At 37.2% G+C, this 16639-nt stretch overlaps 1 protein-coding gene across 1 annotated transcript in view; it reads left to right on the top strand.

Annotated features, from left to right (window-relative positions):
- The window catches only part of LOC149794068 (uncharacterized), a 55523-nt gene that overhangs the window by 17734 nt on the left and 21150 nt on the right, over positions 1-16639 (top strand). Inside the window, exons 3-8 of the mRNA XM_089968013.1 lie at positions 8924-8975; positions 11498-11567; positions 11935-12097; positions 13267-13384; positions 13700-13788; positions 14584-14620. Coding sequence (XP_089824139.1) covers positions 8924-8975; positions 11498-11567; positions 11935-12097; positions 13267-13384; positions 13700-13788; positions 14584-14620 — 529 coding nt within the window. The remainder of the gene's footprint in view (positions 1-8923; positions 8976-11497; positions 11568-11934; positions 12098-13266; positions 13385-13699; positions 13789-14583; positions 14621-16639) is intronic.

Raw genomic sequence — 16639 nt, 5'->3', positions numbered from 1 at the left:
AAGCGATTCCCTAAGCGTTATCAAATCGATCCAAAATCGCAATACACACTCTAGGGAACAATTCCTCGACAGAGCATGCCATTTAATCGACGATATCACCACAGCACATCAATTAGTCGAGCTCATGTGGATACCGTCGCACATTGGAATCTCTGGCAACGAAACAGCAAAGTTGCACAAACCAAACTAGGAGATCAAAACTCTATCAAGCTTAACTATAGCTCTACAGAAGTACTAAGCTTCGCACAAACATATATAGACAAAAAATGGCAAGATTTTTGGAACTCCTCCACAAAAGGTAAAAAGTACCATGAAACCCAAAAAACCGTAGATAGGAACATACAGCTACCTAAGGGTACCTATTTAGAACAGAAAACCATAAACAGGATAATAACTGGAAAAACTAAACTAGCAAGCAGTTTTGGAAGGTTTCTAGGATCCAAACCAGCAACAATTAACTGCTTTAACTGCCACACCACCGAAGATATACACCACGTATTCAATATATGCCCAAAATATCAACCCGCTCGGAAAATATTTATCAAAAACCAAAAAGAGATTGGATCACCACACACATACCCAGAGTTACTTATGGACTCTAATAAAAAATAAAGAATCAGCATATAAAAATATAAATAAATTCATAGCTCAGCAGGACTTAAGAACAAAATATAATTACTATCCCCACAAAACCAAAAGACCCAGTAACTGGCTAAATAAATTTAGAAGCCAGCACATAAAAACCTATAACATATCATTCAATTTTATAAACGTATTAATAAATGATTCACTTACGAAGTACCTAAAAAAAATAAGGAAACCGCAAAATCGGATGTCCTAGATGTCCTTAACGAACCGAGTAATCAGCTTGGACTCCGGTCCTAGACGTCCTTAACGAACCGTGTAATGGGCAAGGACTCCGGTCTCTTGCTAAATAAAGTATAAATAACATTCAATCTCTAAAAACATTAATAAATAAATAACTTAAAGAGGCAATATCTAAAAACTTATAAATAACATAACGTAGGAAGCGCACCCTAAACACCTCGACTAGTAATACCGTAATAACCTTGAAAATCTCTCTTCATACATGATTTCTTCTAAGAACCTCTATAAACAGTATAGAACATTCCCCCCCCCCCTTTTTTAGAACATTTTGAAGAAGAAGAAAAAAAAATCGAATAGAAAATCGCAAGAAACACCAGGCAAATGCAACAAGAAACCAGCGATGTAAAGCAAGCAAGACCGTTCCCGAGCTCTCCTTCCCACTAATGACAGCCAACCATTCAACTGTAAGGGACCTTTATGGACCCACAGATTGAGGCCAAACTATCAGGGTTCCTTGAATCCATAAAAACCTGGGGGAGGAAGCACCATTCCCTTCCCCAGGAACAACTAGCAGGCTGCGGTGTAGTCAGAAAAACGTGGTACATGCACAATTGTGCGCACGCCACTATAATTAAACTTAACAACAAGTACACTGGCTATGGCTATGGCATCCTGATTATGCAGTGCAGATGCCTCTGTCCATTTAGTAAAATAGTCTCCAATTACAAGAATATATTTATTCCCAAGTGTGGTTTCTGGCAACGGTCCCATACTATCCAATGCTATTCTATCAATTGGACTTCCTGACTTGCAGAGTTTCATCGGGGCTCTTCTCTTCTTGCCTGGGGACTTTTTTCTTGCACATACTTCACATGTACTACAACAGTCCCTAACATCATGTTGTAGTCCAACCTAATAATATCCTTGCCTGATTTTATTAAGGGTTTTTGAAATCCATAGGTGACCTCCAGTTTTACTATCATGAGAAAATTTTAATACACTTTTCCTGAGCTGGTAGGGCACAATAGCTTGATGACGTCCCGCTTTACCATGACACGTTTGGTATCTCCGGCACAATAATCCATTGTGAAACTCAAGTTGGTCCCATTGAGCCCATACACTTTTAACTTCATTGGTTTGGCCTGATACTTCATTTCAGCATGGCCTTACTCCACCAGTCACCCACTGTCTAACTATGGATAGGTCATTGTCGGCGTGCTGAGATTCCAGCAGCTTTGATGCCATATCTGCCGATGTATACGTACCGTTATTATGAGTTCTGGAACATAACGTACTTACAGGAACTGTTTGTAGTGCGTTTTTCTCGTCGTCGTTTCCAATGTTTGCAAATTGTTTTTGTCTCCCGCATTGCCGGCATGGCTTTCTTGATAATGCATCCGCATTTCCATGACGCAAGCCTGGTCGGTATCGAATTTCAAAGTCATGCTGAGCCAGCATCTCAAGCCATCTAGCCAGTTGACCTTCTGAATCCTTTAACGCCATGAGCCAACGCAATTCACTATGATCAGTTCGAATGAGAAATCGTTTCCCATACAAGTATTACTTGAAATGTTTCACAAAGTACACTACAGCAAGCAGTTCTTTCCGTGTCACACAATAGGATCGCTCTGATTTTGACAGTGTCCTACTTCCATAAGCTACGACATTTTCGCGACCTTCGTGAACCTGGGAAATTACTGCACCGATTCCATTTTCGCTAGCATCAGTATCCAAAATGAATTGTTTTGACATGTCAGTGTATGAGAGTATCGGTGCTGTTGTTAACTTAGCTTTTAGCATTTCAAACGCTTCTCCGCACTCCTTAGTCCATTTATACGCACTTCCTGACTCTGCTCAGTTTATGTAAACAACTAGCGATTGACGAAAGGTCTTTTATGAATCTCCTATATTAGGAACAAAGCCCAAGGAAGCTGCAAAGCTCCTTCCCATTCGTTGGAGTAGTCCAAGATTTCACCGCCTCGATTTTTTCAGGGTCGGTTTTAATTCCTTCTTCAGACACGATATGCCCTAAGAATGCCACTTCGTGTGCAAACAAGTGACACATGGAGGGTTTAAGTTTAAGGCCCGACTGTTGCAGTCGAGTGAAAACTTCCTGTAGACGGCTTAGCTCTTAGCTCCTGAACGAATGTTTTGCCGAAAATAATTATATCATCCAGATATATCACACACGTTTTCCATTGTAAACCTGCTAAAATAGTCTCCATCAACCTTTCGAAAGTGGAACCTGAATTACATAATCCAAAAGGCATTTCACGAAACTGATATAAGCCATTTGGTGTTATAAAAGCTGTTTTGGGTTTATCTTGCTCTTCCATTTCTACTTGCCAATATCCACTCATTACATCAAGGGTATAAAACCATGATACACCTACGTGGTAAAGGATACGCGTCCTTCACAGTCAGTTGATCAACTACTCTATAGTCGACACAAAAACGAATCGTTCCATCCTTCTTACGCACCAGCACTATGGGCGAAGCCCAGGGGCTTAATGATGGCTCTATGCCTTGAGTTAACATACTCTCAACATGGTCTTCAGTTTCATCTCTTGAATGAATCGGAATTCTACTATGCGGTTGTTTTACTGGTCTTACGTCCCCTGTATTTATCTTGTGACGTATTTGATTGGTTTTGCCCAGATCATCTTTTGCTTTAGCAAATAAACCTGAGAACGTACATATAATTTGGTCAACTTTCTTGCATTGGGCCAATGTAAGACCCTTTTCGTTTCTTGAGATAACTTTTTCAGGCGTTTAGGCATTTGGAAGGTTTCCACTTGAGCCAATAATTCTCCAGAAACATCACCAACATCATCGTCATCCACCGGTACATAAAGATCCATCATGACCCTTAGAGGAATGACATCGTCGGATTTAGCCCTAATAAGTACTTTTCCTACTAGAAGTTGCTTATTTTCAACAAATCGTCCCTCTGGTTCCACAACTCCGATCGAACCGAATGCGTGGTTATCCCCTTCTGTTTGTAATTTGCAAGGAATGTTCATTTCGTGCCTTGCAGGGATCGATATTGTCTCTGATGACACAACTATAGCGCACTCCATCGAAATTGATTTGATCACATCGTATGATAAAATGGCGTCCCCAATAGTTAAACTGTGATTTACAAAATCAATTTTGCTTCCTAATTTTTCTAGGAAAACCAATCCTAACACTCCTTCTGCTGTCAAGCCCATCGTTGCAACGATAACGCAATGCTCGTGACGTTTCCCTCTGAACGACAAGGTAAACTTTCCTTTTCCGACTACTTCTAGCGGTTTCCCATCTGCACACAAAACATTCCCAGTAACCTCGTGTAACCGAGGTCGATATTCCGGCGCCATCCTCTCATAGACACCCTTTTCTATCATGGTAACCGTAGCACCTGTGTCTATTAAGAAGTTGATACACATTCCGTGTACATATCCCGGAAGGTACATCCCAGCATATTTCATCGTTGCCTGTCCAGCTATATTCCTAGGCCTGGAATCACGGTCCCACCCCTGGCCCATGGGGTGGGCCCATCCTACTTTTCCGACAGTTTGGGCTTACTTTTTGGACAGTCTCTTTTGAAATGTCCTAGTTTTCCGCATTTGTAACAAGATCTTGACTTCGTTCAGTCTTTCCCTGCTGATTTTGCCTTCAAGTCCTTTAGTAATGTCTTGAGTTCCGCAGCTTCCTTCTTAAGTTCCTGGATATCACTTAACCCTGCATCTGACATTGTCACGGTTCGTGCATATCTTCCCAAATCCTTTCGCTGAAGTTCGGCTCTATTAAAGGCTTCGAGTTCTACTCCAATCTGAATTGTTTCATCAAGGGTTTTAGGGCGTGCCTGTTGTATTCTTAACCTAAGTTCGCTGTTAGTTAAAGAATTTATAAATTGCTCCTTCGACAGTGTTTCGAGTAATTCTTCTGGCGCCATTGGATATGCTTGGGAAGCGAGTCGGCGTATCGCTTGTCCCAATTATGGGAGCGTTTCATGTTTCCTTCTAAGGCGGCTTTTTAGTTGTACTCTGTAAATTTTCGTTTGCTTTTTTGGGCGCGAACCTTCTTTCTAGCGAATCCATGAGCCTGCCATAATCTGGAGTTCCAGATCCCAGTAGCTGTTGAGCATGGCCCTTGAGACTCACTGCTAGATAAAGCGCATTCTTTTCTTGAGTCCATTTGTTTATCCGGGCACACGTACTAAAATGTGCTTGAAAGTCCATCAGTGGTGTGGTACCGTCGAACGTTTGTGGCGTTACAAGTGGTCGTTTCAGTTTATTTTGTTCCGAAAATTCTAATCTTCTTTGGTGTGCTTGATTTCTTTCCCTGGGTCTCGATGGCGTTATTTGATGTTCAATTCCGATACACCTACGTGTACTTTCTTCTATTTCACGTTCCAGTTGCCGAATTTCATGATTAATTCTTTCTTGTGCATCCATCATTAACGAGACTGTCTGTGATTGCGCCATTTTCATTTATTCTTAAGATTTTCCAAGGTTTGCAGCTACTTTACAAAAAAATAATCCCACCGCTGCCACCAACTTGTGTAACATGCAACCCGGTCTAGATCTTACAATGGACTCTGTTGTACTAACTTTACTTCTAGATTTTCTCAGATTTTTATATCCTCCCTATAACTGTTCCTGACAGTGACATCTTACAATCTTTTCCAAGATCACAAGGTCATTAACCTTACATCTGAAGCCTATAACAATATCACTGCCTAAAGAACACGCACCAGCCAGTCTCTGTCCTTATCAGACTGTCTCTCCATTTTACGGCACCATTCGACAAACACATTGACCTTGTGTGACCTCTATCACTTAACAGGCTAACTTTGGGAACTATTTACAAAGTCAGCAAAGATACCTTGCGATAGATAGATAGATAGATAGATAGAAATTAGATTTCAATACAATTAATATTACTTTTTCATTGCAAATATATATATATATATATATATATATATATATATATATATATATATATATATATATATATATATATATATATATATATTATGCTACAATCTGAATAAACATAAACTTTCAGAACATCGCTATGTGTGTACCCTTATGAATCAGGTGCGGACAACAAGGAACATTATTTTATAATTTTACATAACAAAATTCAAATGATGGAAAGTAGGAAATAATAAAGAATTACTAATATGGATACAGATTTTCATGAATCCTAAACAAATATTAGATATGTTTAATAAATATTCGTTTTGAGTATCCAGTTTCAAGAATCAGGAAAAGTGTCCGCGATTGCTTGTGTAGCATTTCATCACAGTCGGTTAGCACAAAACTGACATGAATCAATCAACACACCACTGCGTATTGTAGAAGGGCAGACAACTCAAACAACTGAGAAAAGAAATATATTCCTGTGCAAACGGGTATTTTGAAGTGTGATATGCATGCAAAGAAACAATTTAGCACATGATCGACTCTGAATTCTGTTAGTTTTATGTCCAGGCAGTTTGATATAAATATTCACGTAAAGTGCACACTGTAGCAGGATACACGAATTTCACTTCGGTACATACGCACAAAAGCTAGGTCTCATTTTTAGACGTTTGAGTAGCACAGGTTCTCGACGCGAGCTTGATGTTGAATAAAGAAGCAATGATCTGAAGGGAAAAAATCATACCGAGGGCAAAATTGCCTCACATTACCCCCATGACCCTGTATATCATATTATAAAAGAGACAAGGTAAGTAACTTCCAAAACTTCGTTCCCTACTTGACCCTCAATTTATTTCTGCTATTTCCGTATTTGAAGGCAAACAGCCGTAATATATAGTTTGTTTTACTCCTGATATGTTTTTCTATTCAACAACCCATTATTGAATTTTATGAGTTGCAACATATTGAAGTTACAGGATCCGAAACGAACGAATTACGCGAAGTTTGCCTGCTTAGACAAAGTTTTGCTTCTGTGCAATGTAATATGATCGGATCAAACAGTAACATCATTAACCAGATGCATGGATGTTATTTAAAACATTACCCTTTGAGCCAATTATATTTCGCCATTAACATATGTGACGCATAGTCGGGATATTTTGAAAATGAGTGTAATTTGTGTTTGATTTGTGTGGACTTAAGATAATTCTTCTAAGGAAGAGAATTCTTAAAGTTGAATCGAGTTAATAGTAAGTAGGAACAAACTTTTGCATCTAGCAGTGTTCTCAAATTAATGAAGGATTGTATCATAGAGAAGTAAAATACGTATCTCTCAGTAAAAAAGAGCTCGTTGCACAGGAGGATACCCACAGGAGCGTAACTTTGTCCCGTCAAGCAAGATGGTGCGTCTCATGGTTTTTCAACATTGACGATATTTTTGTCAGCTTTACAATGTACTACAAACGTGCAGCTACGATTAATAATGATCATGCAGATAACAAACGATATCTCCTCACAATAAATTTGTTCTAAAAAAATGTCAGCGAAGATGGTCCAACTTGGATTATTCATGATAAACTCGACCCTATTAAGAAATCACGGCGACATAACACCATCGTCAGCGTAGACAAAAACTCCAAACCATGCACGTTTACGGGAATAGATAAACCATTCTAAAATAACGGGCGTCCAGTGTCCGCGGTGGTTTATACATTTTACCATTTAAACGGTCCTGTTAAATTGTGTGGCACACTGTGTCAGAGAACATTTTATTATTTCGAGACGTGGAAACGGACTAACAGAATTAAGGATAAAAAAGCACAATGGGAAAACTCTCTTATCAAAGGAGCTAAAATAAATGACGTAGCAGTGTTGGGGGAAAATGAAATTTCCAATCATGGTAAAAACAATTGCAAACGAGATTTTGCAGAACTCCGGAAAATACTGTAGTAAAGGAGCCCCGACAGCGATAGTTGATCGTAACAGTCACGCATATATCTATGACGCACTGCGCCGTTAATATGCGGTTTCCCCACGCTCAGGCAAACCTGTTACGATTATACGGCAGGCATGGTTTTTCCGCTTGATAAATACGTCTTTAATTCTGATATGTCTGTCTGTACTGTGATACCTGTCCACATACGGTTTGTTTTAAATATCAGCACAGATCTCAAGTCTTGCCGATTGCCTTAACAGACGACATGTACAATAGTAACCGCCTGTTGTACACAATTTCAAGTCCGCGTATACTGATAATCGCGCAATGTACTGCCCAGTAATTTTCCACTGAGCGCGGGTTGAACCAGAGGAGTAGAAATGCATAGAGTATCCGGTGCCAGTAATTTTCCATTGAGCTCAGAGTGGACCAGAGTGGGAGATGTATACAGGTGATAGTAATTTTCCGTTGAGGTCAGCATATATCACATTTGTTTGTTGTCCCCACCCCCAACAACCAAATATTTTTACAAACCTCGGCTTGGCCTTTGGATAGTTAATAAGTCAACATAACTTGGCTAAAATAGTATTTTTTAGCCCCCATTTTGCAAACTGGAGCCTTGATAAGGCCCCCGCCCCAAGTCGTCAGCACGTTTTGGTGGGTCGGTCGTCCCCCATCTACTTACTACTCGATACTTCATATTTTTGTAAAATAGGCTGTCTAATATCAGCGCTGTTTCATCGCATTATCAGATATAGCGTACGCTTGGTCATCACATTGTAGTTAGAGCTTTTCTATAGCAACTTTTATAACTACGAACATACACACACAGTAGATTCATCTATTGTAAAGTACAGACCATTTAATTTTGGGTGGGGTGGGGGTGCATTCCTTTTCAGCTAAAATATTTACTTTTCCTTTATCTGAAGATTATTAATATTTTTTCATAAAAATATCATGTATATAATATGGTGTTATTTTGAAACAAATCAGAGTAAGATATTTGTTCTAGTTACTGACATACGGAATGATACAAATAGTGCGTGGCTTCCGCCCCAGTACATTGACTTGTTGGTCCCTAATTCGAATACATTATACCATGCTACATGTGTGTGTGTGTGTGTGTGTGTGTGTGTGTGCCGTATTATATAGTAATCATGTACTCTGCCTCAGAAGAATGCTACGAGGGTAATTACAAATCTCTCACGTTTGTTTTCTTTTCTACTGTAAACATGCTTCTTATTTTCAGATACAGATATTCAATGATTATTGTCTCAACGCGACACATGTCTGCATTAAAGGTAACCCCATTATACAAACTACTCTTTCTAAATCACAAAGTTTATGACAAACTATGCGTACGAATTACTAACATTTTATATATAAACAAATCTCTCTCCCTCTCTCTCTCTCAGAGGTTTTATGACAAAAAATTATGCGTACAAATGAGTAACCCTTGCAAACATCCGATTTACATTTTCTCTCTCTCTCTCTCTCTCTCTCACGCAGTCACAAAGTGGCATGTATATGAAACTATGTACACAAATGAATAAACTCAAAAACGCAAATACCTCTCCCTTAATAATGATTTTGTATGACAAAGTACGCGTACGAATGAATAACCCCTATACACGAACGACTGTCTCTGTCTATGATGAAGTTTCGTGACAAGCCACGCGTACGAATGAATCAGAAAAGTTTGGATATATCATACTAGACAGTTTGGTAAAAATCAGTATCTCCCAAAAATCTGAAGTTTGAGTGATAACTGTACTATGTATCTTGTAATTGAATATAAAACAAAATATTTCAAAATCTGAACAAATCAGATGTCTCTCTCAAAACTGAAGTATTATCGATGGCTGCTTATTGTTTATTTAGGATTGAAAAGGGAGAAAGATGTGTCCTTTTATTTCTTTTTCATGTAACACAATCATTTATTGCACGAATTTATAAATATATGTAAATCTTTTGGTGTCACGACCTTTGAATGATCGATATACTCTCAGATTATTAACAGTTTGATGGTTGACGGTTCGGTTACAGGTTTACTGCCATAAGTGCACGTAAGTTTGCGTAAAAAACTTATTGTTTTTTATAGTCATTTCATATCCCTTGCTGCCTTATGAATTAAACAATTTTAAGTTATTTTTTGGCGAATGTGCATTGACTGGCCATGCATACATCTTTGCTGATATTTTTTATATAAATTTTTTTTAGACGAAACTTAATAACTTTGTTTCCTATTTTTCTCCTGCATTTAAACTATTTCATCGCTTATACTATTTATTTTCTATATGTACTTATGGATCCAAAAAGCTGTTAGTAATATATCAAAATACGCGTATCAGAAAAAAGAAGAATTATGGTAAAGAAATAGTACTAAGTTTTAAAATCTTTCTCTCTTTCATATGCTTATTCCAAGATCACGCCTTAACAAATTATTAGGGGAAGCTAAAATGGTCACCCGTTTGTGTAAATGTCAGTGTAAACTATTTGCTCTACATATTAAAAGCGACTTTGTATAAGAAACGGAAAGGAAAACCTAAACGAACACATAGTGTACTACCTGAATCCAGGTGTGAGGTTTGCCAAATTTCTGAAACCTTTTGTTTCAGAATGAGATTACACCATTCGCCTAAAACGCGATACATCTGACCGTTCGCTATTTTAGTAGAAAAAGATTTTCAAAAGTTTTACGTTAGTTCACATGGGATTCTTGTATTTTGAAAATCCTCAAATTTTGCGGCAGATATAAAAAAAAAAGGATTTGGTTAATATGATCCATTCTGTTTATCCTTGATGTATGATAACTATTTATAGTCGATAATACAAACCCGTTTGTTTGTAACCCCCACCCCCCCGGCACCGATTTAAATAATAGAAACCTTTAATGTGATAAAAAGTGCAAAGAACTTAGTCAATTCATTCATTGATTTATAGTTTCTAACCTGACTCTAGTAGAGTGGCCCTAACACCGTCATCTTATGCGCGTATCATGCTTAACGGAAGTTTTCAGCGTAATAGACGGACATGCTCCGATCCATTTCTAGTTTCTGGACAAGTCCATTTTCAACAAAGGGGTGTATCACCACTATATATGTAAATACATAAGTCGTCTACTTCCGATATTTACAATGTCGAATCAAGCAAAGGAAATTATTGACAACTACAAAGTTGCTTTTCATGTGGATTTAACAAGCGGTTTAATTGTTCATATATGCAGAGGGATATAATTCCAAACTCTCAGCGTTATGTAATTTATGCAATTATTCAGCAGTTGCAGAACAGGATGAACTACGTCATTATGTTGTCGGATGGAAATAAACTAGCCTATAGTGTACGCAATATGGCGCCGTGTTAGGATGGAAATTCCGTTAAGCATGAAATGGTGCAGGGGATGCCAGCTTTAGTCCATTCTGGTGACAGTCAGGTTAGAAATTATAAACCAATGATTCAGTTGACTTAGTTCTGTGCACTTTTTGTCACATTAAACGTTCTCGTTTTTTAAATGGGGGGTACAAACTAACGGGGATGTAGAGTCAGACTACAGTCAGCAATACGATCTTGCCAAGAATGTAAATAAAAATTTTAAAAAATATTCAAAAATTTTCATTTTTGGAAGAAACCTTTAACTGCTAATGGAAACAGGAATCCTATTATTTTGGTGTTATATGATTAGTTATCTAACTTTTAATCAAAAATAGTTTCCTACAAGTGACATTCACGTAAAGTTCAAAACCAAGAACATGCAATTATTAAAATGGACCACTGCATGTATGAATGTATGCTGACACAACATTAATTAACTCTGTAATTTAAGGTGACAAGGGAAATGTTGGAGATAAAGGTGACAATGGAACAAAAGGAGACGTCGGACCACAAGGACCCAGGTACGGTCAGTTTATTTTTTTACAGCTGTAGCTTGTTGTGGAGTTGCATTTCTGCTCTAGCCATTCAAGGCTTTTTCATAATTAATTCAAATACTTTCAGTGAAATAAAGTTCATTTCTTCGTCAGATTTGGAATTAACTTTTCGCATAACAAAATCGTCCTTAAATTTAACAACGTGCTAGAATTACGGTCATTTTAATCGAAAGGCTATGATTTTTACCTCAGACCAACAATTTAACAACAGTTACGTCTAAATTCTTTAATACCAGTTTTCCTCTAATACTAACGATCCGCTATTTTCCAGTTTCCATTAACCAGCTAATACCATTAAAAAGCTAATACCATTTCAACTATTTTATCATACCAGAGGTGATAAAGGAGAAAGGGGAGATCGTGGTATAAGTGGGCCTAATGGGAACGATGGTACGCCAGGATCTCCAGGGCCAAAGGGAGATCACGGTCTCCATGGCCTACCAGGAAGTCAGGGCCCTAAAGGTGACCAGGGACCCACTGGGCCTTCCGGAGCGAAGGTGGGGATATGTAATGAAATATATGGTCATTTTTGTATGGTTACTAATAGGAGTGATGGAGATATTTTCTCTGTTACAAATGTCTGTAAAAGCGGTCTAAAAGATTATAATTAGTTCGCCTGTTACTGAGGGAGCACTCAACGAGAACGGTACAAAACATAATAGGTTTTGAACAACAATCTGTTACGAATCTATGGTCTTAAACAAAGTAACACAAAGAAGTGAAGCCATCAAGTTTATTAATATTTATTTCCCCAGAATTCAAAAGTTAGAGTTCAAAACGACACTTACAGTATTGTGAACTAAATCCCAAATGATCCTAAATGTTCTATCACAAGTCCAAAGTACAGAATTTTCAGAATAAATTAAATAACCTTTAATTTGCCTATGTAGCAGTAGTTTTGAATGTGCTGATGCACGAATAGTCCTTAATGTCTTCATACTAATCCCAGAGTAATATGTTAAACCTAATGTCAATGAGCACGTTGTAATTCAACGAATAATTTAAATAAATAATTCCTCTCAAATTATATCTGAACACAATTGCGAACTCTGATCGTAGGTTCCCGATAGACTGTGAAGAAATATTTTTGGGATTAATAATTATTTAAATAACGTCTGTTTATATACAAACTGTTATCTGACCCATTACGCAATAGAATAGTCTGATAGCTGGTTGTTTTTCATTAATATTTCATCAAACTCGTAAACATGGTTAAGCCTTGAATTTTAATAAACAAATGAATGTCTCATTTAATTCTTGGCACCATGACAAAAATCAATTGAGCAAATCATGAAAATAGCCAGATAGGCAGAAACCCAACCCTCTATCAAGGACAAAGGTAAAGCACACAATATAAATTAAATATACATTACAATAACAATACAAGGGATTTTAAATATAATTGTATGTGATAAACATTTTCCTTTTCAAGATGCTAGTAAATTTAAATTTTAAATTTTAAACTTCTTTTCGTATTTTAGGATTCGATTAAAATATAGTAGTATACAGTGTAGATATGTATATATTTCTATAAATGCATCGATTGTATTGACACATTGAGGATAATAATTATTATTAATCATATGCCTTGAAGCTTGTATACATTCAATGAACGTTCTTTTTTGCCATCAGCTTTGGCTCAAGTAAAATACTTTTGTTATTTCAGGGGGATATGGGTATAACAGGAGCACAAGGATTACAGGGCCAGAAGGGGGAACCCGGAGTCCCTGGAGTACATGGCTTACGTGGTTTAGATGGTCTACAGGGACCTTCTGGGTCCAAAGGTTAGCATGATCTTATAACCGTGATTCGTGCTTCTCTGAACAGTTGTTGTATCCATAGTACTGCAAAACCGTAAAATTAGTACTGTTCTTATTATAGTGGAACGGATGGTCGCTGGCTTACTTCTGAGTACTTCAGTTTATAATAGCAAATGTTACTTGAAACTTTGAACAGCCTAGATAAATTTGAAGCTGTGAGGTTGATGACAGTACCTTAACATTTCTTTCTTTCTTGTATTTTGTCTTTCTTTCGTTTCTTTTATTCTTTTAAGTCCTTTGTCTGCTGAAGATTACATTTGTTTTGTTTCATAAACCTAGGTGAGCCAGGAAGTAAAGGTGAACCCGGACGTAATGGAGAAATGGGAATCCCAGGTCTACCCGGATCGAAAGGGGAAGCAGCGAACGCTGTAAGTTCGATTCATTTATGTAACTTTTAATTTTACCGCGAGCTGAAATTAGATCGAGTGGGTGAATAAAACATTAAAATATAGACAAATAATTTGTACTAGTTAACTTTTTACTGGTAAATAACCTTGTTAATAGTCTTTCATAATTTAGTTCTGTTTCTGAAATATAAACCGGATTTTCTCTCACCTAGATGGATGGATGGATGGATGGATGGAAGGAGAGAGAGAGAGAGATGATGATGATGATGATGATGAGAAATAAATTAGTCTGGATAAATGTACAAGAGTCGCAACAGTTTAGTTATATTTGATTGTTCCGTGTAGTTGCCTGCTTCCGAAATGTTAGGATATATGTACGTCTGATATTATGTGAGTGTTTGGACCGGATTTGTTCCCTATAAAGTATCACATGAGCAAAATAATATTTTAAGTGCCAAAAATGTAAAACAATTATATATTCTACGCTAGATTGTAGTTGGAAAGCGTACGAGATAAACTAAAAATTAAATTGGTAGTACTCTCATATTACGATTTAGCCCACTGCACGCAGCCAACTTTTAGGTCCAGTGCAAACAATTGGTTGTAATGGCTTTATAGGAGTGGCATGGTTATTGTTGGAGTTTCGACGGGATTCCTACACGAACTAACAAGTTAGGTTTTGAGTAATAAAACTTGTGTAAATATTACTTATCCTTCTCTTTTGGCTGAACCGATAATTCGATCCAAATAGAAAATGCTTTTGCAAGGAAACGGGATTATCTTCTTTGTTAACCATTGATACTTTCTTTTCTACAGCTAACACTATCAACATCGGACTGTTGTTCCAGGTTGCGTATGTATCCATACAATCAAAGAAGACTAATTATTTTACACATGTGTGGTGGTTAATTACATTCAAAATACTTTTGGGCCTTTACTTCCACTGAAAATACCACCTCTAAACACCACAGTAGCGGCTATTGAACACGCATGTACCATGTTTACATAAAAGATTCAATGTGCCTATCAGAAGAACCCGTTACGAGTAACTAGATTGATATGAATGATTCCCGGTTTCTTTCTCCAAGCTTGAACTCGCCAGAGAACTTTCTTTTAGTGTACCTAAGTAAATAGTTCCATAAAGGTATAATGACACTTTTCATGTGATTCTATTTTGACAGGTACACTGTACCGTGTTACTGAATTATCAATTTCCAACGATTTTCCCTTTTTTACGCTGCATCTCTCAAGCTAAATATTTCCAAGATGAATTTTATAGAAAAATCACGCGGTGTTCCGAGTTCGTATACTAAACACCCACTTAAATTACCAGGAATTAACGTATTTTATTAAAATAAGTACCAAGTTTTAGTCACAATGGATTGTTTAAAAACAGATATGCAATGACAGCTTAAAACCATGCCGCATAAGGTATTTTATCAGCAAGTACACTTGGTATAATTCGAGCGCATGAATGCATATGTAACGGTTCTCGACTTTCAGAAGAGGATACAGATAGTTGTAGTTATTCAAGGTTACGGATGAAAACAAGTTCAATTTTTAAGTCTGTCTAAAATATTTTTTTTTCCTTTATTTTGTTAAACTGGGTTCCTGTAAACCCCTCCCCCCAACAGCAGACCAATAAAAGAGGCTATATTTTAAGTTTGATATCTTGCTTCTGTAGAATCTGAATCAAGTTTTGGTGTTTGTTTCTAATTATTCCGTTAATTTGTATACATTTGGTCAAACACCAACCTACACCCATTTTTAATTAATAAGGATGGATCTTTCTCCACCTCAAGTAAAATGACGAATTGGGTGGGAAAACATCTTTCTTTGAAAACTGACAAAATTTTAAACGAAATATTTATTTAATGCCGGAGGTGGTTAAAATTCAAATTTTGAAAGGGAGATATGTGGGTTTCAAGATTTATTTCACCTTTTATGCCAATCATTGTACCAGTCTCATACAAAACACTTCTAAAAAGGACACTTGAACAGAAGAAAGGCTAGTGCGACCAATGTAATATAATCATATCCAACGACGTTGATTTTTTCTTTTGAAAAACAAAACATTGTAGAATATTTTATATCGACAATGCACTGATATCAAGTGACCTATCTTTGTTAGAAACCGGTTGCAATGAATTTCGATATTTATTTAAATGGAATATACATTATATCTCTACATAGGAGATGTGATGTGATGTGATTTTGATTTTTAACGTAGCTTTAACAATTTTTCAGTCATATCGCTACGATGTCTGCAATGTGGCAGTTTATAGTGATGTCTAGCACTGGGGCATCATGCCGCAGACATGTAGCATGATGTGCCACCCAGTCACATTATCCTGACACCAGGCCGACCAGTCCTAACACTAACCTCTTAATGCTGAACGCCAAGCGAGGCAGCTGTTAGTACCATTTTTTAAGTCTCTGGTATGACTCGGCCGGGGATCGAACCCACGACCTCCCGCATCCGAGGCGGACGCTCTAACCACTAGGCCACCGGAGCGGTCTACATAGGAGAAACATTACTTATGTTTGTATATGTCATGAAGTTTCATGGACGAATCTGTATTCTCTTGTGGAAAGTTTTATCAGCTTAGTTTTACAGCAGGCTCTCAAATTGAAACAAATTACTCGATATCTTCAAAACGGTTATTGCGAGACCACTGTGCATTGCATGAGAAGAAATCGCTGTTGGCCATGAATAATTATTATGAAAGTAAAAGTTGAATTTAAGTCACAGATAATCAATTTGTTCACATAGTGCACTAAATATAACATTTAAAAGAGTGAAAGTAAATGTTGTGTTAAAACTAATTACCTGACTAAACCTAACAATAGTTACCTAACTCTCTCTCTCTCT

This window comes from Sinohyriopsis cumingii, chromosome 8, assembly GCF_028554795.1.
Source record: "Sinohyriopsis cumingii isolate HCF-2022 chromosome 8, ASM2855479v2, whole genome shotgun sequence".
In the NCBI taxonomy this organism is placed as follows: Eukaryota; Metazoa; Mollusca; class Bivalvia; order Unionida; family Unionidae; genus Sinohyriopsis; species Sinohyriopsis cumingii.
This window is presented reverse-complemented; position numbering and strand designations above follow the sequence as displayed.